The 23,615-nt window shown below is 39.3% G+C and overlaps 1 protein-coding gene across 2 annotated transcripts in view; it reads left to right on the plus strand.

The window, feature by feature from the left end:
- CHRNA3 (cholinergic receptor nicotinic alpha 3 subunit) overlaps positions 1–22,584 on the plus strand; it is a 35,595-nt gene extending 13,011 nt beyond the window's left edge. For both annotated transcript variants that reach the window (XM_073212241.1, XM_037010216.2), the window contains 2 exons: positions 7,790–8,801; positions 21,096–22,584. In XM_073212241.1, coding sequence (XP_073068342.1) covers positions 7,790–8,801; positions 21,096–21,224 — 1,141 coding nt within the window. In that variant the 3' untranslated portion in view covers positions 21,225–22,584. The remainder of the gene's footprint in view (positions 1–7,789; positions 8,802–21,095) is intronic.
- Positions 22,585–23,615: the final 1,031 nt, after the last annotated feature.

The raw sequence follows: 23,615 nt of genomic DNA on the forward strand, positions 1-23,615 counted from the left end.
TATCAATTTTGTCTTTTCAAAAAGTGAGCTTAGTTTCATTGGTCTACTTGTTTAGTCGTTATTTAATTTATTTCTGCTGTACTCTTTATTTCCTTCCTTCTACTTACTCTGGGTTTGATTGTTCTTTTTCTTTCCTTTAAGTGTCAGGTTAGATCGAGATTTTTCTTGTTGCTTGAGGTTGGCCTATGTTTCTATAAATTTCCCTCTTAAAATAACTTTTGCTGAGTCTCATATATTTAGGAATGCTCTATTTTCATGTTCATTTCTGCCAAGGTATTTTTTGACTTCCTCTTTGATTTTTTTCATTGACACATTGGTTGTTTGATACCATTGTTGTTTAGTCTCCACATATTTTTGTCTTTTCCATTTTTGTTCTTGTAATTAATTTCTAGTTTCACATTGTTGTCTGGAAAAGGTGCTTGATATGATTTCAATCCTCTTAAATTTATTAAGATTTATTTTGTGGTCATAGTCTATCCTGGAAAACATTCCATGTACATTTGAAAAATAATGTGTATTCTGTTGCTTTTAAATGGAATGTTCTGTATATAACTGTTAAGTCCATCTGGTCTGACATGTCACTTAAGGCTGAAGTTCCCTTGTTGACTTTCTGTCTAGATGATCTATCCATTGATGTAAGTGGGATGTTAAAGTCCCCTACTATTATTGTATTACTATCAATTTATCCCTTTGTGTCTGTTAATATTTGTTTTATACTTTATCTGCTCCTCTTGTGGGTGCATAAATATTTAAGTGCTATATCTTCTTGTTGGATCAATCCCTTTATCATTATGTAATGTCCTTATCTCTTGTTACAGTCTTTAAAGTCTGTTTTGTCTGATAAAGGGGCAGTAAGTATTGCTGCCCCAGCTTTCTTTGCATTTCCATTTGCATGGAATATCTTTTTCCATTTCTTCACTTTCACTCAGTATGTGCCTTTAGATTTGAAGTGAATCCCAAGCAGATAGATGGGTCTTGTTTTTTTTTTTTATCTGTTCAGCCATTAAATCTTTTGATTACAGCATTTAGGCCATTTACTTACAGTAATAGGTAGTGATAGGTATATATTCATTGCCACTTTGTTAATAGTTTTCTGGTGTTTTTAGTTCTCTATTCCTTTGTTTGCCCTTCCTATCTTATCATTTGATGACTTTCTTTTGTTTGTGTTTGCATTCCTTTCTTTAATTTTTATTTTAATCTATTTAGGTTTTTGGTTTGTGATTACCATGCAGTTCATATGTAGCATCCTAGGTATATAGCAGTTATTTTAGTTGCTGGTTGGTTAAGTTCTAAAGGCACTACATTTTTACCTTCCTTTCCCAACTTTGTTTTTGATGTCTTATTTTCATTTTAAAAAATTTTGTGTATACCTTACCTAATTATTGTACAAATAGTTGGTTTTACTACTTTTCTCTTTTACCCTTTATACTAGCTTTGTAAACAGTTGGTGCACTCCTTTGCTGATATGTTTGCCTTTACTAGTAAGTTTTTCTCTTTCATATATTTTCTTATTTCTAGAATTCTCTTTAATATTTCTTGTATGGCTGGTTTAATTAGGTGATGAACTCCTTTAGCTTTTGTTTGTCTGTGAAACTCTATCTCCCCTTCTTTTTAAAAAGTTTATTTTATATGAAAGATATTTGTTGACATTTTTATTGAAGTATAGTTCACATACAGTATGTTGATTTCAAGTATACAACATAGTGATTCAATAGTTATATACATTATTAAATACTCAGCCTCTGTCGGCTGTGTGCATTTCTCCTGTTGTGGTAGAGCCATGACTGCTGCAGGCATGCTTGTGGGCAGTTATCTGTCAGCCTCAAGGCCCTGCCAACACACCGGGTTATAAAGGGCACACTCCCTGCCATTAGCAGTCTAGAGGGAGGATTCCAAAATGCCTCCCACCAGTGCCAGGATCAGCTTGGCAGAATGTCCAGTGTCTCATCTCCAGGGAGAGGCCCAGCTACGTTCTGCCTGTCCAGCAGGTGCTCCAAGATTAGTAAATGGATTTCCTACACCTATAGTCCATGCACTTTTTGATCTGGTGTTTCTGAGCTGGATTCTGGGTCAAGTGAATCTGTTTACCAGTCCTTTAAGAACAGGTTTTCCTTTTCCTATGGTTCTGTTATTTTCCTGGATCTGTTTCCTGCTGGTTTCCAAAGCCAGGTGTTATGACGTCTTTTTTATCCTATGTAGGATCTAAAGTTTGGGGTGCCTGATGTAGAGCTTTAATCTTTTTCTCCTCAGGGAAGAGTTCCATACCTTTGAGATCCTTACTGACTATGGAGCACCATGCTTGTGGTGTGGCTATTTCCTTAGCAAGAACACATCTCTGCCTCTTCTAGTTATCTCAGTGCTATTCCTTTGTAGTGGAGGCTCTAGATCACCTTCAAAAGGAATTATTCCACAAATAGTTGTAGATTTGATGTGTCTGTGGAAGGTGAGCTCAGGATCTTCCTATGCCTCCATCTTGAATCCTCCTCCTCAGCACTTTTTCAAAAGAGCTTCATTCATTTGTTCATTCTGCAGGTACTCATTGAGCATACACTATATACCAAGTATTAGAGACACAATCGTGCACAAAATAGATATTTCCCCTACCTCTTGGGTTTTACCATATAGCAGGGGAGATAGACATGAATTATAATATTCAAATATACAATTACATTAAAGGAGGGGAAATACATGGGAGTGGGGAAGCATCTGTACCCACGGCCCTCAATAGAATTTGACCTTCCTGATAAGTCAAGTCTCAGCCAGGACACATGAGGTTAGACCACAGGAAAGCTTCATTTTTTTAAAAAATTAAGGTATCATTAATATACAATATTAGGAAGGTTTCATATGAGCAACACTGTGGTTACTACATTCACCCATATTATCAAGGACTTCCCTCAACATACCCCCTTACAGTCACTGTCCACCAGCAGAGTAAGATGCTATGGAGTCACTACTTGGCTTCTCTGTGCTATATTGCCTTCCCTGTGACACCCCCCCCTACATTATGTGTACTAATCATAATGCCCCTCAACCCCCTTCTCTCTCCCTCCCTACCCGCTCTTCCCCAGCCCCTCCCCTTTGGTAACCACTAGTCCCTTCTTGGAGTCTATGAGTCTGCTGCTGTTTTGTTTCTTCAGTTTTCCATTGTTGTTATACTTCACAAATAAGTGAACTACTTTGATACTTATGTTTCTCCACCTGGCTTTTTTCACTGAGCATAATACCCTCTAGCTCCATCCATGTTGCTGCAAATGGTAGGATTTGTTTTCTTCTTATGGCTGAATAATATTCCATTGGTATCTGTACCACATCTTCTTTATCCATTCATCTACTGATGGACACGTAGGTTGCTTCCATATCTTGGCTATTGTAAATAGTGCTGCAATAAACATAGGGGTGCATGTCTTTTTGAATCTGAGAAGTGGTATTCCTTGGGTAAATTCCAAGGAGTGGGATTCCTAGGTCAAATGGTATTTCTATTTTTAGTTTTTTGAGGAGCCTCCATACTGCTTTCCACAATGGTTGAACCAGCTCACATTCCCACCAGCAGTGCAGGAGGTTCCCGAAAGCTTCATTCTTATATGATTAATAAGTCTCTGCTGGATGTTGCACATGTGCATCTTCCCACCATTTTCAGGAAGACTTTCTATTGTCCTCTTTTTTCAAAGATTCTTCCTCTGCCAGTCTGAACATCTGCCCTGCGGCACCTCCAAAACTTGCCTCTCTTTCCTAAGCCCATACCAACCTGACACTCTCCACATTTAAGCTATGTTACTAGGCAAACATGAATTTTAACTGCTATTTTATAGTATGTACTAGTTTGTTCTCAGGTATTGAAAAGTATCATTTGGCACCTGTGCTTTATCTCTACTTATAATGTTTTAACCATTAAGTATTTTTCAGTAAAACACGTCACAATTAATCTAATCTCATTTTAATGAATAAAAGCATTCTGTGTTTAGTTATGTAGCATTTGTAAAAACTAATATGTTTTACTATTTGTATTAAGAATAGAGATCTATGTTTTTGGTTGAATCGCACTTTCTGGTTACTTGCTAAAAGAAGAAGGTCTTTACTTCATATATGGTCCATGTTTTATTTACTTTTTTTCCCAAGGAAATACAGCATTCATAAACGCATTCATTTCACGTAGTTTGTATTTTTAAATTGGTCCTTCAAGAAGTGGGAGGGACACAAGACAAACTCATCTGGTTTGCAGACTGTAAGCTGTCCTAGAAATCTCCTGGTCTAAATGCTCTTGGGGAGATGGGCAGGATGTTGAGAAATTTTGCTAAGCTAGAATTGAGAAAATGGGCAAAATTTTAACCTTATGATTTGAATGTTATAGCTGTTTTCTTGATGGCAGTCTTGAGTGAACAGCAGGAGAGGAGCAAATATCATAAGGAATTTCCCTGGAATCTGAAGTTGAAAATAACATTTAAAGAAAATCATCTTGCTTCACTCTCCTAGTTAGAACTTCAAGTCTCAGGATTTAGTCCTCTATTGAAAGTTTCTTTTCATCTTTACACACTAGAAACACCTTTTACATTCTTATGCCCAAAGTTTCTCCTATGATTTTTTGTTTTCTGAAGTTCATTCTCTGGCAGAATCCCAAGAAAATGCTCATAGACACAAAATACCCTAAGTTGTTACAAGTTCATAATTCATTGTAGCCTTTATTTTTAGGTCACTTAGCTGGATATAAATTCATTGCCTCAAATTTACCTTACATGAAACTCTTAAAAATGTTGAATCACTGTGTTCTGATATGAAGTGTTACTGTCAAAATCTGATGCCAGTCTGATTTTCTTTTTCTTGCAAAATCAGGTGACCATTGGGAAATGATGGGACACTATTAATAAGTTTGCCAGGACCACGAAGTAAACCAGGATTGTCCTGGGCAATCTGGATGTATAATCATTTTATTTATAAACAAATGCCTGAGCACCCAAGTGATTTTTCCTTTTGTCTTTAAAGTCTAGTTGTTACACTTTGTATCATGTACATAGTGAGTCTTATTTATACCAGGGAAGCTTTTTTTTAATTACAGTTTTTAAGATTTATTCTGTTCCATTGCTTTCATTTTTCTCTCCAGGAACTCTGTTTTTACATATTTTGGAACTTCTTCACTTATATTTTCTAGATATTATTTTCTCTCGAATTCTTCTTTGTTTCTGTTTGATTTAAATAATTTGTTTTCCTTTCTGTCTTTTATTCCCATTAGTATGCTTTCTATGATATGTGCTTGTTCTTTTTGTTTGTTCTAATATTTATTTCCAGAAATCTCACATGGCTCCCATGCAGGTCCTGACAGTGTTGCTGGTCCAGCCCCACACTGGGAAGTTCCTGCGGGTCTGTGTCATCTCATGTTGATGGTGATGCGGCCAGCAGGTTTTTCTTTTGCTGCCTGAGTTGCCCTATTTTTCTGAGGGAATTTGGAGAGATTAAAAAATCTACTGCCATCATGATCTTTTCTTTTCCATACCACTCACCAGCCTGCCTCACTTAAGCTCTTAATCTTCCTTTCCATTAAAGCAGTACCTCAGCTAATCATTTACACCCATCCTGCCTTTTTTTTTTTTCAATCAACTCATATGGTTCAGCAACACCTTGGCTCAGACTCTTCCCACCTCTGCTGCCCTTTGCTGCCAGCCATCTCTCGGACACCCGTGGTGGTGAAATCTTCGTTTATTTCTGGTCATTCTTTTAGTCAACATTCACTAGGAGTCCTCTATGTGGCTGGCACCATGCCAGACCACAGTGCCCAGTTAGGTCTTTGTCTTCTGTGTCTCCTGGTGACAGACACAGGCTGCTGACACTGTCCTAGTCAGCAAATAGGCCATCTGGTCAGACACAGCCAGGGGCTTTTGTTGGCAGCAGCCACAGTGACCAAGACCCCTGGAAATGGAAATGAGCACCAGCAACCTAGGTAAACTTACCTGTGGTGCTCGGCTGCTGGGCATACAGGTGGTTTTGCAACTTGTCACTTGGGGACCCAAGTTCTGATTGGCTAAGGTTCTTCCACAAGCTCTGTGGGATGCTGAACAGGTCAGTCCTGCTCTCTGACCTTCAGTGTCCTTTTCAGTAAAATGAGGGGATTGGACTAAAGCAGGAATTGGCAAACTTTTTCTTTAAAGGGCCATATTGTAAATAGCTTTTGTGGGCTGTATAGTCTTTGTGACAGCTACTCAACTCTGCCCTTGCAGCTCAAAAGTAGCTGTGGACAATAGACAACAAATGTGTATGGCTGTATGTCCTAATAAAAATTTATTTACAGAAATAGGGTGCGGGCTTATTGGCCATGATTTGCCCACTCCTGGACTAGACCCTGGGCTCTGAAGTTTCCTTTTTATCATGATGTGTTGTTGATCCATGATGCTGAAAGGAAAATATTTTTGGAAGTCTTTGTCTTTTCATGGCTCTTTTCAACCCATTGCATAGGTCAGCCCTCCCAAGGGCTCCTCAGGTGCCAAACATGGGTCAGGTCCACTGGGGGATGATGTGGAGCCCTACTCCAACCCCACTTCTCATAACTCTTCTTTCTTCCTGGAGCCAGAGCTGGGAGCATTCTTGTGGAGAACTGAGGGCACAGTAAGAATAAAGTTGAACTAAGTATGTATAACCCAGCAGGATACCTTTGGACAAACCAGCCAACTGGAGTAAAGATAGGCAGTGGCCTTGGCATCAAGTCTCCACACAACTGTCCTGCTCAACATAGGCACGTGAGGATGGGAGGGCCAGAGACCAGCAAGAAGACATGCCCTGGGCATGCTCCCCTTCTGTTTTCAAGTGTTCTTATTCCATAACAACAGCAACACAGGAACATCCCTAAGTGCTTAGGTTTGTCATTCTTTTCAGCTCTTCTGGAAAATGGGTTGTTCCCTTTTGAAGGACTTGAATACCTTCAAATGCAGAACTCTAAGAAATCAATAGGGCTGATCCGGGGTAATGTCAAGAGCCTTCACTGGGCAAGGCCACTGTTGTGAGAACCAGCTGGCCTCACCCTCAAATGCAAGACTCAGTATATATCACTGTGTAAAATCAAAGTTGGTACAATTGGTGCACACAGTTACAAGGAAGGGAGAAGAAACATGGGAAGAAAATAGGGAAAGAGAGAGAAACAGAAGGCAAAGGAAACTGTTAGGCTAGATTTGAAAGGCAAGGAATCAGAAAACTTGATATTTTTATTCTAGGACAATGCTAGGAATGGGGACAGCAGAACCAGGATCCAAAGACAGGTTCTGGTGACACACCCACCTAGCAGGGTTCAGTTCAATGGGGGATCCCATGGTGGTCGGCATAGCCCCTTCCAGCTCCAGTCTGGTTTCACACAGACGTATGAGTACACACATTAGGTGTCCAATGGAGACTGAATGAGGAGACAATCACAAGGTCTAAACCAGCGGGAAAGTGGGTGGGACATATCCCCAAAGGTCACCGAAACACCTACCTCCAGGATGACTTTCATCCCATTCCTTTAAATAAAAGGGGAAAAATTCCCTTTCTGGTATTTGGGAGAATCTCAATAAATACCGCCTAGTCAGGAGTTGTATGTTGTGGAATGAAACAGTGGCATGCCTAAGGAATGATAAGTATTCAGATTTGGGGGAGGAGGTGGTTTGGTTTTGGACCTCAGTATCCCCATTTGTAAGTGGGGTGGTGAGCAAGGTGACTTTTTGCAGCGCTTTGAGCTCTCATATTCTGCAATTTTACAAAGTGTTACTTGCGGTGTGAGAAGCTGCAATACATGGCCACATATTACCGCACCTCCTCTTCATCTTGGCAGTGCTGTTGGGGATTTCCAGGTGGACGACAAAACCAAAGCTTTACTCAAATACACAGGGGAGGTCACTTGGATACCTCCAGCCATCTTTAAGAGCTCATGCAAAATCGATGTGACCTACTTTCCATTTGATTACCAAAACTGCACCATGAAGTTCGGTTCCTGGTCCTATGACAAGGCAAAAATTGACCTGGTCCTGATTGGCTCCTCCATGAACCTCAAGGACTACTGGGAGAGCGGTGAGTGGGCCATCATCAAAGCCCCAGGCTACAAACATGACATCAAATACAACTGCTGTGAGGAGATCTACCCGGACATCACATACTCACTGTACATCCGCCGCCTGCCCTTGTTCTATACAATCAACCTCATCATTCCCTGCCTGCTCATCTCCTTCCTGACTGTCCTTGTCTTCTACTTGCCCTCTAACTGTGGCGAGAAGGTGACCCTTTGCATCTCAGTCCTCCTCTCCTTGACTGTGTTTCTCTTGGTAATCACTGAGACAATCCCATCCACCTCACTGGTGATTCCTCTGATTGGTGAGTACCTCTTGTTCACCATGATTTTTGTAACCTTGTCCATTGTCATCACTGTCTTTGTACTTAATGTGCACTACAGAACCCCAACCACCCACACGATGCCTACATGGGTGAAGACCATATTCTTGAACTGGCTTCCTAGAGTCATGTTCATGACCAGGCCAGCAAACAATGAGGGCAACACTCAGAAGCCAAGATCCGTCTACGGTGCTGAGCTCTCTAATCTGAATTGCTTCAGCCGCACAGAGTCCAAATGTTGCAAGGAAGGCTATCCCTGCCAGGATGGGATGTGTGGCTACTGTCTCCACCGCAGGACAAAAATCTCAAATTTCACTGCCAACCTCACCAGAAGCTCTAGTTCTGAATCTGTGAATGCTGTGCTGTCCCTCTCGGCTTTGTCACCAGAAATCAAAGAAGCTCTCCACAGTGTCAAGTATATTGCAGAAAATATGAAAGCACAAAATGAAGCCAAAGAGGTAAGGAATTTTAAGAATTGGTCATTCTTTCATTTAACAAACATATTGGTTCCTTGTGGGGCAAAGACATAGGGTGGGATTAAGAAATTAGACTCTGTACAGTCAGTGGCCTAGTTCAGATCAGCTCCTCCACTTACCAGTTATATGTCCTTGGAGCTGCTGCTTCACTTCTCTGAATCAGTCTTCTCATCTGTAAAAAGGGACGATAGAGCTTCTGAGTAAATGGTGCCCTCCCTGCCTTTAGCCACAGGGCTGCTAGCAGTTTAGGCTAATAGAACACCTGATGCCAAGACAGAGTTGATCAGGAGATAGGCTGGCAAAGGGCATAAGGCCAGATTATCTCCAATTAGTATTGATCAGCTGAGCTTACATTTTTTATATTACTAATTGTGTTTTTTTCCCCAGTTAGGTATAATTTATATAAAGTATACACCTCTTAAGTATACAGCTGGGCGAATTTCTACATTAGGTGTACACCCAGGTAACCATGATCCCAGTAAAGGCATACAGCGTCTCTAGTGCCCAGGAAGTTCCTTCATGCCCTTTCCCAGCCAGCATCTCCCTCCCTCCTCAGTAACCACTAATCCTGACTTTTCCATTGATTGGTTTTACTTATTCTTGAATATCATGTAAATGGAATCTCATAGTATAAACTCTCATGTCCGATTTACAGGCTTCAACAAAATGTCTTTGAGGTTTATTCTTTTAATTTTTTGGTGTGTAATATTTCACAATGTGACTATCTGCTTTCTGCTTACTCTACAGACTTTGGACATTTGGTTGTTTCTAGTTTGTGACTATTCTGAATAAAGCTGCTATAAATATTCTTATATATGTCTTTTGGTGAACATATGCACCATTTCTCTTTGATATATACCTAAGAATGGAATCACTGAATCATTAGAACTTTAGTAGATACTGTAAGGCTACCAAAGTGTTTGGACCAGTTGACACTCCACCTGGAAATGTTTGAGTTCTGGTTACTGCTCATGCTCCCAAATATGTGTGAAGTGGTATATAATTGCTACTCTAATTAGCATTTCCCTGTGAGTAATGATTTAGGGCTCTTTTTCATATGCTTATTTGCTACTTGGATATCTTCTTTTGTGATGTATCTGTGCAATCTCTTTTGCTCATTTTTTTTAATTGGGTGAATTTCTATTTCCTCAAAAAATCTTGTGCTAGAACTAGTGGTAGGTATTAAGAATAGGGAAGTTTTAACACTAGAAATTAGTGTCTGGCTTCTCGCTGACCCTCTATTTACTAAGGTTACCAGAATCATGTTCAGTAATCTTATAGGAAGCTCTGCTTCAAAATTAATTAGCTCTGGTTTGTTGCTTATTAGCAAAGAGCTAATTAACAGATAATTTCAGCTCCTGATGCCCTATAAATAATTCATGTTGATAGGGAGTGTCTGGGGCCTGTTTTATTCAGCTGTGAGTGGCATATTAAAATAGATGGAACAGGAGGGAGTCAGTAACAGCTGTCCTATCTCATCATCCCCACCCACCTGAGCAGCTATTGGCATGCCTCATTTTACTAAAGCTTGAGATCTACATATCCATGCTCAAGCCTTTGTCAGACTATTAGAAATTATCTTGGTTCCAAAAATTATTTACTAGGTACTTAACAAGTTGTTAAGAGTTTCACAAGGGTCTAAGACATGTGATGGAGGGACATTTTAAAAATTGTTACTGAAAGGGAAGTCACAACTGAAATGCTAGGAAGGTAAATTAGTGAAATAGCCTGAATCAGGCTATTTCATAGTGGCCAACTATGAAACATGGTTCATCTCAAGGGGCAGCCACTGCTTACCTCTAGCCATCTGTTACCATGGAGGAATGTGGGCCCAGTATTGTTAGGTCCTCCAGGTTTTCCGGAGAAAGCAGAAGTCTGGCCCACACGCCAAAAGATTACAACCTGTTTATGAAAGTGTGGCAAGCGTCAGCACAGAGATGCCTACTCAGTGCTCTGAGGAGAGAGTTGGGCTGTTCTGAAGGATTCCTGCTTTCCCTCTTATTATGTGACTGGCACAGTTACACAGTTCTCCAGAGATATTTTAACTTCCTAAATTTCTGGTCCAACTTGGCTGTTTTTAAATGTCTCTGGTGCCTAGGATCCTAGACTGAATAGAGTGAGTTTTCCTAGAGCCATCTCCTCAGGGTGTTGAGAACCTGTGAATGACCGTCCCAGGACACACCAAGTCCTAAAGGCACAGCAATGTTGTAGTGTTCGGCCTGCACTGGCTGCTCTCTTTTACAAATTGTTCATGTTGGTAACACCCACTTGCTCATACTTGGTCTTATTAATAAGGAGTTTGATTGGTATTAATAAGTTCACAGGAATAGGATTGGGTTAACTACTAGGAACTAGTTAGGGAACCTATGGTCCCATAGAAATGGGTCCCATCTTTGTTGGTGGTTTTGACAGCTGATTATTCTGTGCTTGGTTCCACTGGATGAGTTGGTCTCTAGATCTTGTAAGTGTGCAAGATCACAGCCATGATGTTTTCAGCTGGTAATTCTAAGGCAGCTTATTTTCTATTTGGTTGAGATAGATATATATAGCTAGATCTATATGTATCTGTATATATCTGTATGTGTGTACATATATCTCTATATATTTCATTCATTCCAGAACCTGACTTTTGATCACTGATTTATAAATTTACATTTGTTGTAATTACTGTTTCATCAGGGCTAAGTTTCTGCCATCTTATCTCATGTTTTCCATTTACTATTCTTTTTGCCTTACTTCTGAATGTGCATTTTCTGCTTGTTGAAAGTCATGTTATTTCCATGTCTATCAATCTCTTATGTTCCTCAGTATCTGTACCTGCTCTTTACCCCATTGTCCTTCCCCTCTGGTCTTCCTCGCAGCCCTGGATACACCAGGTGTTATTAGAGCTTTAGTTCTGAATTTTTATTAATATACTTTATGATTTTCTTACCATTCCTTTTTTGTCTTCCATCAACTTCACTAAATTATTTACTCACCCCTCACATGTATTTTACGGTGTCCACGTTAATTCATTTCTCTTCATATTACTATGCCTCATCAGGAGTCCTTGTTGGCAAACCTTCTGAACTTTATAGGCTTAAAAATGTATTGTGCCCTCAACTTTTGAGAGTTTAGCTGGATGCAAAATTCTAGGGTTGACGTTCTTGCCTTAAATACTTAAAAATAATACTCCATGGAGGGGTTTCAAGATGGCAGCATGAGAGGTGAGACAGAGGAAAGTTTCTCCCAAAACTGTATATAGTACAAAAATATAGTTAATATAACTAACTCTAAAATAGCAACAGGAAAGAAGGCTGCAACAGACTAAATACAGACCTCACAAACAGAGCAGACCTCACGAAACAGGGTAATGTACCAAAGCCTTTATCTGGTGGGACCTAAGCCCTTCCTGAACCCCAGCTCACTGGTGGGAGGAAGGGAAATGGAGCAGGGAGGGGGGTGGAAGCCTAGAAAGGCTGAACACCCAGCCCTGGAGGGCTGCTTAGGAACACAAAGCTACACTGTGTGGTACTCTGGCAGTTGGTGAGCTTGGAGAGCTGGAACAGGCGGAGTGCTTGAGAGACAGATTCTGGCCATTTGTGAAGAATGGGGATCCACATCTGGCTTCTCTGGGACAAAGGAAAGGCAGGCGGTCTGAGAGGCTTCCTAGCAGTGAGAGGGCTACTGAAGGGGCAGGGTTTGCAGGGAGCTTCTGAAAGGGAGAAGGGATAGGTGGAAAAGGTTGTCAGGGTGTGCTCTGCCCAGCAGGTTGGGAATTTTGAGGAGCTTCAGGTGCTCCATCCCCCTGGATGGCTGCTCAGCTCTGAGGCCACCGACTGTGACACATGCCTGCTACACCTTCCTCTGGGCTGCCAGCACGGGCTCAGAAACAGGCAGTCACTATGCTGGCATCAGGCCAGCCAGAGGTAGGCCCCGCCTACAACAGCTAGAGACACAAAGCACAGGGTTACATCTGTGTGCTCGGCCCACTGGCTCTGATACCGGAGACGGCACTGCAGACGGGAATCAGGAAACAGCTCTTTCCTCCCACCAGGCACCAGCGCTGCTCCCCTATGACCCCCAACCACACCCTATGGGCTGAGCAGCTCCAGAGACTAGAGCTTCTGGGCACTAGAGAATGAAACATAGAAATATGAAATGTCAAAGGAACCTAGTCCAGACCAAAATCCCACAAAACCCCAGAAACAGGGCCAAATGAAACTGAACTCACCAATCTTCCTGAAAGAGAGTTCAAAATAAAATCATAAACATGCTCATGAAAGTACAGAAAAATATTCAAGAACTCAGGAATGAAATTAAGACACAGATTCAATCATTAAGACATTCCATATCTGAAATGAAACATACCATGGAGAGATTTAAAAGCAGATTAGATGTAGAACAGATGGTAAATGGAATAGACATCATTAGAGAAGAGGAATACAAAGATGCTGAGTCACAGAGAGAAAAAAGGATGCCTAAGAATGAAAGAATATTGAGAGAACTGTATGACCAATCCAAACAGAACAATATTCACATTATAGGGGTACCAGAAAAAGAAGAGACAGAAAAAGGGATAGAAACTGTCATTGAGGAGGTAATTGCTGAAAACTTCCCCAATCTGGGGAAGGAGATAGTCTCTGAAGCCATGGAGGTGCACAAATCTCCCAACACAAGGAAGACAACATCAATACATATAATAATTAAAATGGCAAAGATCAAGGACAAAGACAGACTTTTAAAAGCAGCTAGAGAAAAAAACTTCAAATACAAAGGAAAACCCATCAGGCTCTCATCAGATTTCTCAACAGAAACCTTACAGGCCAGAACAAAGTGGCATGATATATTTAATGAAGTGAAGCAGAAGGGCCTCAAACCAAGAATACTCCACCTGGCAAGGTTATCATTTAAATTTGAAGGACGGATTAAACAATTTTCAAATAAGCAAAAGCTGAGAGAATTTACCTCCCACAAACCACCTCTACAGTGCATTTTGGAGGGACTTCTATAGATGGAAGTATTCCTAAGGCTAAATAGATGTCACCCAAGGGATAGATAAAGAGTACAGAATATGATACCTAACATCTAAAGAATGGAGGAGGAAGGGAAAAAAAAGAACCTTTAGGTTGTGTTTGTAATAGCATAATAAGTGAGTTAAATTATACTGTTACATAGTAAGGGAATTACCCTTGAACCTTTGGTAACCATGAATCTAAAGCCAGCAATGGCAATAAGTACATACCTATCAATAATCACCCTAAATGTAAATGGTCTGAATGCACCATTCAAAAGACATAGAGTCGCTGAATGGATGAAAAAACAAGACCCAAATATATGCTGCCTACAAGAGACTCACTTCAAATCCAAAGACATACAAAGACTGAAAGTAAAGGGATGGAAAAAGGTATTTCATACAACTAGTAGGGAGAAAACAGCAGGAGTTGCAGTACTTGTATCAGACAATATAGACTTCAAAACAAAGAAAGTAACAAGAGACAAAGAAGGAAATTAGTAGTGATAAAGGGGTCAGTCCAACAAGAGGATATAACTATTATAAATATCTATGCACCCAACACAGGATCACCTACATATGAGAAACAAATACTAACAGAATTAAAGGGGGAAATAGAATGCAATGCATTCATTTTAGGAGACTTCAACACACCACTCACTCAAAAGGACAGATCAACCAGACAGAAAATAAGTAAAGAGACAGAGGCACTGAACAACACATTAAAAGAGATGGACCTAACGAACATCTACAGAACACTCCATCCAAAAGCAACAGGATACACATTCTTCTCAAGAGCACAGGGAACATTTTCAAGAATAGTTCATATACTAGGTCACAAAAAGAGCCTCAGTAAATTCAAAATGATTGAAATTGTACCAACCAGCTTCTCAGATCACAAACGTAGGAAAGTAGAGACAAATTCCACAAAGAAAATGAAAAAGCCCACAAACACATGGAGGCTTAATAACATGCTCCTAAACAATCAATGGATCAATGACCAAATAAAAACAGATCAAGCAATATATGGAGACAAATGACAACAATAATTCAACACTGCAAAATCTGTGGACCGCAGCAAAGGTCATGCTAAGAGGGGAGTACATTGCAATACAGGCCTGCCCCAGAAAGAAGAACAATCCCAAATGAACAGTCTAAACTCACAATTAACCAAACTGGAAAAGGAAGAACAAATGAGGCCCAAAGTCAGTAGAAGGAGGGACATAATAAAGATTAAAGCATAAACAAATAAAATAGAGAAGAATAAAACAATAGAAAAAAATCAATGAAAGCAGGAACTGGTTCTTTGAGGAAATAAACAAAATAGATAAACCCCTATCCAGGCTTATCAAGAAAAAAAGAGAGTCTATACACATAAACAGAATCAGAAATGAGAAAGGAAAAATCACTACGGACACCACAGAAATACAGAGAATTACAAGAGAATACTATGAAAAATTATATGGTAACAAATTGGATAACTTAGAAGAAATGGACAAGTTTCTAGAAAAATACAACTTTCCAAGGCTGACCCAGGATAAAATAGAAAATCTGAACAGACCAATTACCAGCAAGGAAATTGAATTAGTACTCATAAAACTACCTAAGAACAAAAAGCATGTACCAGATGGTTTCACTGCTGAATTTTATCAAACATTTAGGGAAGACTTAATACCCATCTACCTTAAAGTTTTCCAAAGAGTAGGAGGAAATACTTCCAAATGCATTCTATGAGGCCAGCATCACTCTTACACCAAAACCAGGCAAAGACACCACAAAAAAGGAAAATTACAGACCAATATCCCTGATGAACATAGATGCAAAGATACTCAAATATTAGTAAACCAAATTCAAAAATACATCAAAAAGATCATCCATCATGATCAAGTGGGATTCATCCCAGGGATGCAAGAACAGTACAACATTCGAAAATCCACCATCATCCACCACATCAACAAAAAGAACAAAAACTACATGATTATCTCCATATATGCTGAAGCATTTGACAAAATCCAACATCCATTCATGATAAAAACTCTCAACAAAATGGGTACAGAGGGCAAGTACCTCAACATAATAAAGGCCAGATATGAAAAACCCACAGCCAACATTATACTTAACAGATAGAAGCTGAAAGCTTTTCCTTTAAGATCAGGAACAAGACAAGGAAGCCTGCTCTCCCCACTGTTACTCAACATAGTCCTGCAGGTCCTAGCCACAGCAACCAGACAACACAAAGAAATAGAAGGCATCCAGATTGCCAAGGAAGAAGTCAAACTGTCCCTGTTTGCAGATGACATGCTTTGTACATAAAAATCCCTAATGAATCCATTCCAAAACGACTAGCTCTAATATCTAAATTCAGCAAAGTTGCGGGATACAAAATTAATACACAGAAATCAGTTGCATTCCTATACACTCAAATGAATAGCAGAAAGAGAAATCAGGAAAACAATTCCATTCACAATTACATCAAAAAGAATAAAATACCTAGGAATAAACCTAACTAAGGAAGTGAAAGACCTATACTCTGAAAACTCCAAGACACCCATGAGAGAAATTGAAGAATATACCAAGAAATGGAAACACATACCATGTTCATGGATAGGAAGAATTAATATTGTCAAAATGGCCATCCTGCCTAAAACAAAATCTACAGACTCAATGCAATTCCTATCAAAATATCAACAGCATTCTTCAATGAACTAGAGCAAAACATTCTAAAATTCATATGGAACCACAAAAGACCTCAAATATCCAAAACAATCCTGAGAAGGAAGAATAAAGCAGGGGGAATTATAATCCCTGACTTCAAGCTCTACTACAAGCCACAGTAATCAAGACAATTTGGTACTGGCACAAAAACAGACCCACAGACCAATGGACCAGACTAGAGAACCCAGATATAAACCCATGTATATATGGTCAATTAATATACAATAAAGGAGCCAATGGATATACAATGGGGAAATGACAGCCTCTTCAACACCTGGTGTCGGCAAAACTGGACAGCTACATGCAAGAGAAAGAAATTGAATTATTGTCTAACCCCATACACAAAATTAAACTCAAAATGGATCAAAGACCTGAATGTAAGGCATGAAACCATAAAACTCTTAGAAAAAAACATTGGCAAAAATCTCTTGGACATAAACATGAGCGACTTCTTCATAAACATATCTCCCTCGGCAAGAGAAACAAAAGCAAAAATGAACAAGTGGGACTATCAAACTAAAAAGCTTCTGTACAGCAAAGGACACCATCAGCAGAACAAGAAGGCATCCTACAGTATGGGAGAATATATCCATAAATGACATATGTGATAAGGGGTTGACATCCAAATTATATAAGGAGCTCATGCACCTCAACAAATGAAAAGCAAATAATCCAATTAAAAAATGGGAAGAGGAGCTGAACAGATACTTATACAAAGAAGAAATTCAGATGGCCATCAGGCACATGAAAAGATGCTTCACATCGCTTATCATCAGAGAAATGCAAATTAAAACCACAATGAGATATCACCTCACACCAGTAAGGATCGCCACCATCCAAAAGACAAACAAGAACAAATGTTGGCAAGGATGGAAGAAAGGGGAACCCTTCTTCACTGCTGGTGGGAATGCAGTTCAACCATTGTGGAAAGCAGTATGGAGATTCCTCAAAAAACTAAAAATAGAAATACCATTTGACCCAGGAATTCCACTCCTAGGAATTTACCCTAAGAATGTAGGAGACATTTGAAAAAGACATATGCACTCCCATGTTTATTGCTGCACTATTTACAATAGCCAAGAAATGGAAGCAACTTAAGTGTCCATCAGTAGATGAATGGATAAAAAAGATGTGGTACATATACACATTGGAATATTATTCAGCCATAAGAAGAAAGGAAATCATACCATTTGCAACACATGGATGGAGCTAGAGGGTACTTATGCTCAGTGAAATAAGCCAGGCAGAGAAAGACAAGTATCAAATTATTTCATTCATCTGTGGAGTATAAGAATGAAAAAACTGAAGGAACAAAACAGCTGCAGACTCACAAAACCCAAGAATGAAATAAGAATTACCAAAGGGAAAGGGACTGGAGAGAATGGGTGGGAAGGGAGGGATAATGGGGAAAAGGGGGCATTACACTTAGCACACATAGTGTAGGGAAGGACACAGGGAAGGCAGTATAGCACAGAGAAGCAGTGACTCTATAGCATGTTACTATGCTGATGTACAGTGACTAATGGGGTATGTGGTAGGGACTTGATAATAGGGGGAGTCTAGTAACCATAATTTTGCTGATGTAATTGTACATTAGTGATACCAAAATATAAATGAAATAAAATAATAATATTCCATGGGCCTTTTGCTTCAGTGTCACTTCTGAAAAATTTTAAGTTGAGTGTTGTTCCTTTGTGAGTCATCAGTTCTGCCTGAGAGCTATTAGAATATTGTATTTGTAGAGAAATCTAATGACATCAAACACAATGTGTCACTGTGTGTCTCTCCTAATCTGTCATTCTTATAAGCCATTTCATTCTGAGGTTTTCCATCTTTCTTTAGTTCTGGGGAAGTCAAGGTTATTTCTGTAAAGGTTTTTCTCCTCGCCCTTTGCACTTCCCTTTCCCTGAACTCCTGTTGTACAGACCTGGACACATCTACTTCCAGCCTCTACATCTCTGAGCTTTCCTTTTACTTTCCCACCTTTTCATTCCTTTCTACTGTCTGCTGGATGAATTCCTCACTCTTACCTGCCACTTCATTGCTGCTTTCCTATGCTGTCTCCACTCTTGCTAGTTATCTTATCTCTTGTGTTCTTTACTACAACTTGTTTTTCACAATTGTATTCTACTTGGTTCTATAGTGCTGCTTATTCCTTCTTCATGTTTCTAATACTCACTCTTATCTGAAGATACCATGTTTAGTTTAAATCCTTAATCTCTCCGATCCAAAAATTTTCTTTCACATAGGGAAGGTTGTGTATTTGGAGCCTGTAAACTCACTTTTTCTGGGGGTGTCAGCCACCCTTGCTGAATTATGTTTGAAGGAGGGACCCAAAGCCAGGCTCTACAAGGCCAAGAGCCTACAGTACAGGCTACAGCACCCTTCAAGGGTGCTTTCTTTCTCCCAGATGACCTTGTCCCTCAGGGTACTTCTCTGTACCTCCCACCTAGCTCTGACTTCTTCCAAGTTCTTTTTGCTTCACTGAAGTTGTTCACCATTGATGTGAGGAAGGTGGGAAGCGTCCAGCTCCTACAGTCAATGGGCACCTTCCATTCTCCTTCACTCACAAGTTACCCCCACTTGAATTTCTGGGCTGGAGTGGGCAGGCTGAAAAGAGACAAGGTGTTAAGGGAGGGCAAAGCACAACCTCAAAGCTCTCCCCAGTTCCTTGCCCTATACCAAAAGCCAATGGCACACTCACACTCACCAGGCCACACCTTCCCAGGTTCTGTCCTTAAGCACATTTTCCTCCTGATTCCCGGACATTCTTAAGGGTTGGACTGGGAGAGGGAGCCAGAAGCTCGGGCTAGTTCACCACTTTGCCTAATACAAATCTACCTGTTACTGATCATTGGGTCTAAGGTTTCCAGACAATTGCCAATACCATTGTGCCTTACAGACTAAGCCTTAGACATGAAGTCAATTTCTCCCAATTTTGAGGTAGTATTTGTACTCATATGTAAGACCCAAATCCCATGTTTTTCCCCTAGGCTGACCCATGTGAATTGCCGCCAGAAGGAGTCATGCGTGGATAACGCTGATTTGTTCAGTTAGCATTGACATCAGTAGGTATTATTAAGCACCATGCCAGGTGCATCATTTCACTTAATCCTTCTAACAACCCTCTGGGGTAGTACTGTTCTTATGCCCATTTTACAGATGAGGACACAAGCTAAATGAAGTCACATATCAGCGAAGCTGGGATTATAATCAAAGACTGTCTCCAGATCTCTGTGTTCCCCTGTGTCCTAGATCTTTAGGATGTTTCCCTGGTAGGCAGTGGGTAGGACTCACAGAGGCTACTGTGTATTTGAAGCACTTATAAACCAAAGTCTTGGGAATTCAAATAAAGTACCTTGTGGCAAATATGGGATTATAATTCTATTTTACCTGTGACTTGTGTCATCAAGAGGACACATTTGCTCCAGCTCATGATGAAATAGAATCCTATTTCAGTGCACTGAATTACTAAATCACATGCTGCTTTTTTACGTGATTACTTTTTCAAAATCAGTTGAGTCATGCATTCTTTCTCAATTGTGGTTTCCTTGCTTTCTGAGTTGTCTAGGAGTACAATTAACGTGCAAGTGTCCTTCCTATTTCAAGTCTAATTTGAAGCTATATTATATACAATTAGTATTGCTCTTTCTTCTTTTAATTTATTGTCAGCAGTTATTTCTCATTTTCAACCTGTTCTATATTGTATAGAATTCCTTGATATTTTGACCTTACAATTGAACATACTTGGTTAGTTGGGCATTGTGGAGGGGGCAGTGGAAGAGTGGTAATAGGTTTGTCCTGATGTGCTTACTTCATTTCTGGAACAGATGTTAACAGGAAATTAGTTTTCTTTCACATAGGGAAGGTTGTGTATTTGGAGCCTGTAAACTCACTTTTTCTGGGGGTGTCAGCCACCCTTGCTGAATTATGTTTGAAGGAGGGACCCAAAGCCAGGCTCTACAAGGCCAAGAGCCTACAGTACAGGCTACAGCACCCTTCAAGGGTGCTTTCTTTCTCCCAGATGACCTCGTCCCTCAGGGTACTTCTCTGTACCTCCCACCTAGCTCTGACTTCTTCCAAGTTCTTTTTGCTTCACTGAAGTTGTTCACCATTGATGTGAGGAAGGTGGGAAGCATCCAGCTCCTACAGTCAATTTATCTAAAACTTGATAATTAGTACTTTGAAACTCTGGTAAATTATGTTGGATTCTATTATTTATTCTAACAAAGTCCCAGAGTTCTCCCACAAGAGGCATAAGTAACTGGCTTTAGTAACTATAAATTGGAATTCTGCTGAGAAAAAAATAGGTTATGTATACGTTAAGTAGTGTCTGATGCAAAACAGATTTAACATGACAGATATTTTAGACTTAATTCTCTAGTGCATGAAGAGAAACAAGAATGGTGCATTTCCTCAGACTGTATGAATAGGAAAGGTTTTCTTGCATGTTGGTGACAGAATTGCTGCTTCTGCCACTGCAACATAGTATTAAATATTCAATGTTGAAAATGTGTTCACTCTGCCCTTTCCTTCGTGTTTCATTATTCTTTCATGATGTTTTTCAGATTCAAGATGACTGGAAGTATGTTGCCATGGTGATCGATCGTATTTTTCTGTGGGTTTTCATTCTGGTGTGCATTTTAGGGACAGCAGGATTATTTCTGCAACCCTTGATGGCAAGAGATGATGCCTAAGCACTAAAATGTGTGTTTGAGGCTTGGTTTTGGAGGGGGGGTGGAGGGGGTGCTTTTTTTATTGTGGTAAAGTACACTTAAAACTTACCATCTTAACCATTTTTAAGTGTACAGTTTAGTGGTATTAAATACGTTCAGTTGTACAAGCAACACCACCATCCATTTCCGTAACTCTTTTGATCTTATAAAACTGAAACTGTGATGCTCTATTACATAATAAACTATAGCTCCCTATTCTGTCCTTTCCCCAGTCCAATAACCACCATTTCCTGTCTATATTTTTTTTTTACTTTAAGCATCTCATGAGTGGAATCATGCAGAATTTTTTTGTCATTGGTTTATTTCACCTACCATAATGTCCTGAAGTTTCATCCATGTAGCATATGTCATAATTTTCTTCCTTTTTAAAGCTGAATATTCCATTGTATGTATATACCACCTTTTGTTTATCCATTCACCCGTCAGTGGACACTGGGCTGCTCCATATTAGCTATTGTAGTCAGTGCTGCTATGAACATGGAGGTACCAATCTCTCTTTGAGACCCTGCTTTCAATTTCTTTGGGTATTTACCCCAAAGTGGAATTGTTGGATCATATGTTAATTCTACTTATAAGTTTTTGAGGAACTGCCTTACTATTTTCCACCATGACTGTACCATTTTACTCCCACAAGGGTTCCAATTCTCCACATCCTCAACACTTGTTTACTGTTTTTTTTAATAGTAGCCATTCTAATAGGTATTAAGTGGTATCTCATTTTGATTTGCATTTCTCTAATGATTAGTGATGTTTTGTTTCTTTTCATGTGATTATTTACCATTCATATCTTCTTAGAGAAATGTCTATTCAAGTCCCTTGCTCCATTTTTGGAATTTTTTTCATTGCTGAGGGATTAATCAAAACTCCTGAAATTTATTAGATATATGATTTTCAAAATAGTTTATTCCATTCTATGGGTTGCCTTTTTGCTATTGGTAGTATCTTTTGATGCACAAAATTTTTATGAAGTCCAATTATTCTCTTTTGCTGTTGTTGCTTGTGTCTTTTGCATCAAATCATTGCCAAACCCAGTATCATAAGCATTTGTTCTGTTCTAAGAATTTTATTGTTTTAGGTCTTATGTTTATTTAGGCTCTTTCTTAATAGTAACATACTTTCTGTCATCAAGCTACTGTATTTGGTATTTCAAGGTTTACTTATTATCCAGTTGTCTGTCAGAAATTTTTAAAACACTGATTTTTGTCAAAAAAAGATGGATGCAAGAAAAATGTCGAAGTATTTATTATGGATAAATGAACATTTAGCCAGCCTTTTTGTTAAGGTGAAAACATGTCAAAATATAATTCTTCTACAGTGATAAGTAGTGTGCTGTGCTATGAAACATGTAAAAATGGGCTAAATTTGAAAACTATAACCAACTGATATTGGTTCAGTATCAATAACAATAGATTTCCAAGGTTATTCTTATTTATTCCATATCTCCTTGAGATTTCGCACAATTTCAACAATACCCCATTATTACCATTTCTTACCACACACTTCTTGTTCTGTACTGTTTTTCAAGAGTCTAAGGGCCATACCTCCATTGTGGTGAAGGGTCTCAACTATCTATCTTACATAATTCTAAATCATACTATGAGAAATTATGCCTCGTCACACATCATCATTAATGAGACTTCAGCACAAGGTTTCTCAACCTTAGCACTAATGACGTTTTTGGTTGGATGCTTCTGTGTTGGGGGGACTGTCCTGTACATTGTAGGGTCTACAGTAGTACCATGATCTCTACCCACTAGACACCAGTAACATACTCTGTCCCTTGCCAGCTGTGACCATCAAAAATGTCTCCAAAAATTATTAAATTTCTATTTGAGAGAAAAATTGTTCCCAGTTGAGAACCACTGCTTTAGACTAATTATTAAGGAAGTATCCCATACACTTCTGAATCTGAATAACCACTAGCAAGAAATGATGAGTCAGATAATATTAATCTTCTCACTAGTCATTTTGATGTTTTTCCTATGCAAAAATAAAACATAAAATTGCAACCCAGTGACTCGTAAGTCAAAAGAAAAATTTCTATAAATCTATGCATAAAAATTTTTATAGTAATGGATATATAAGAGGTATCAGAGTTGTACACATGCTAAGATAGCTAACAGGCCATTTAAATTCATCAAACCAGACTTTCACTCATTAAATGGCATTAAACACCTGCCTACAATAAAATGCAAATTTGACAGGATCCCCACTGCCTTCCAAAGAGTATTGATTTGAACTTAGATGGGTTACTTACTATAAATGATAAGGCTTGTTGTCTCAGGAGCCAAGAGTTCTAAATCAAATGTGAGGTTTCTATCAGGGTTCTTGGTCATAGCTCAATCAGGGGCA

Source organism: Manis javanica, chromosome 8 (assembly GCF_040802235.1).
Source record: "Manis javanica isolate MJ-LG chromosome 8, MJ_LKY, whole genome shotgun sequence".
NCBI lineage: Eukaryota > Metazoa > Chordata > Mammalia > Pholidota > Manidae > Manis > Manis javanica.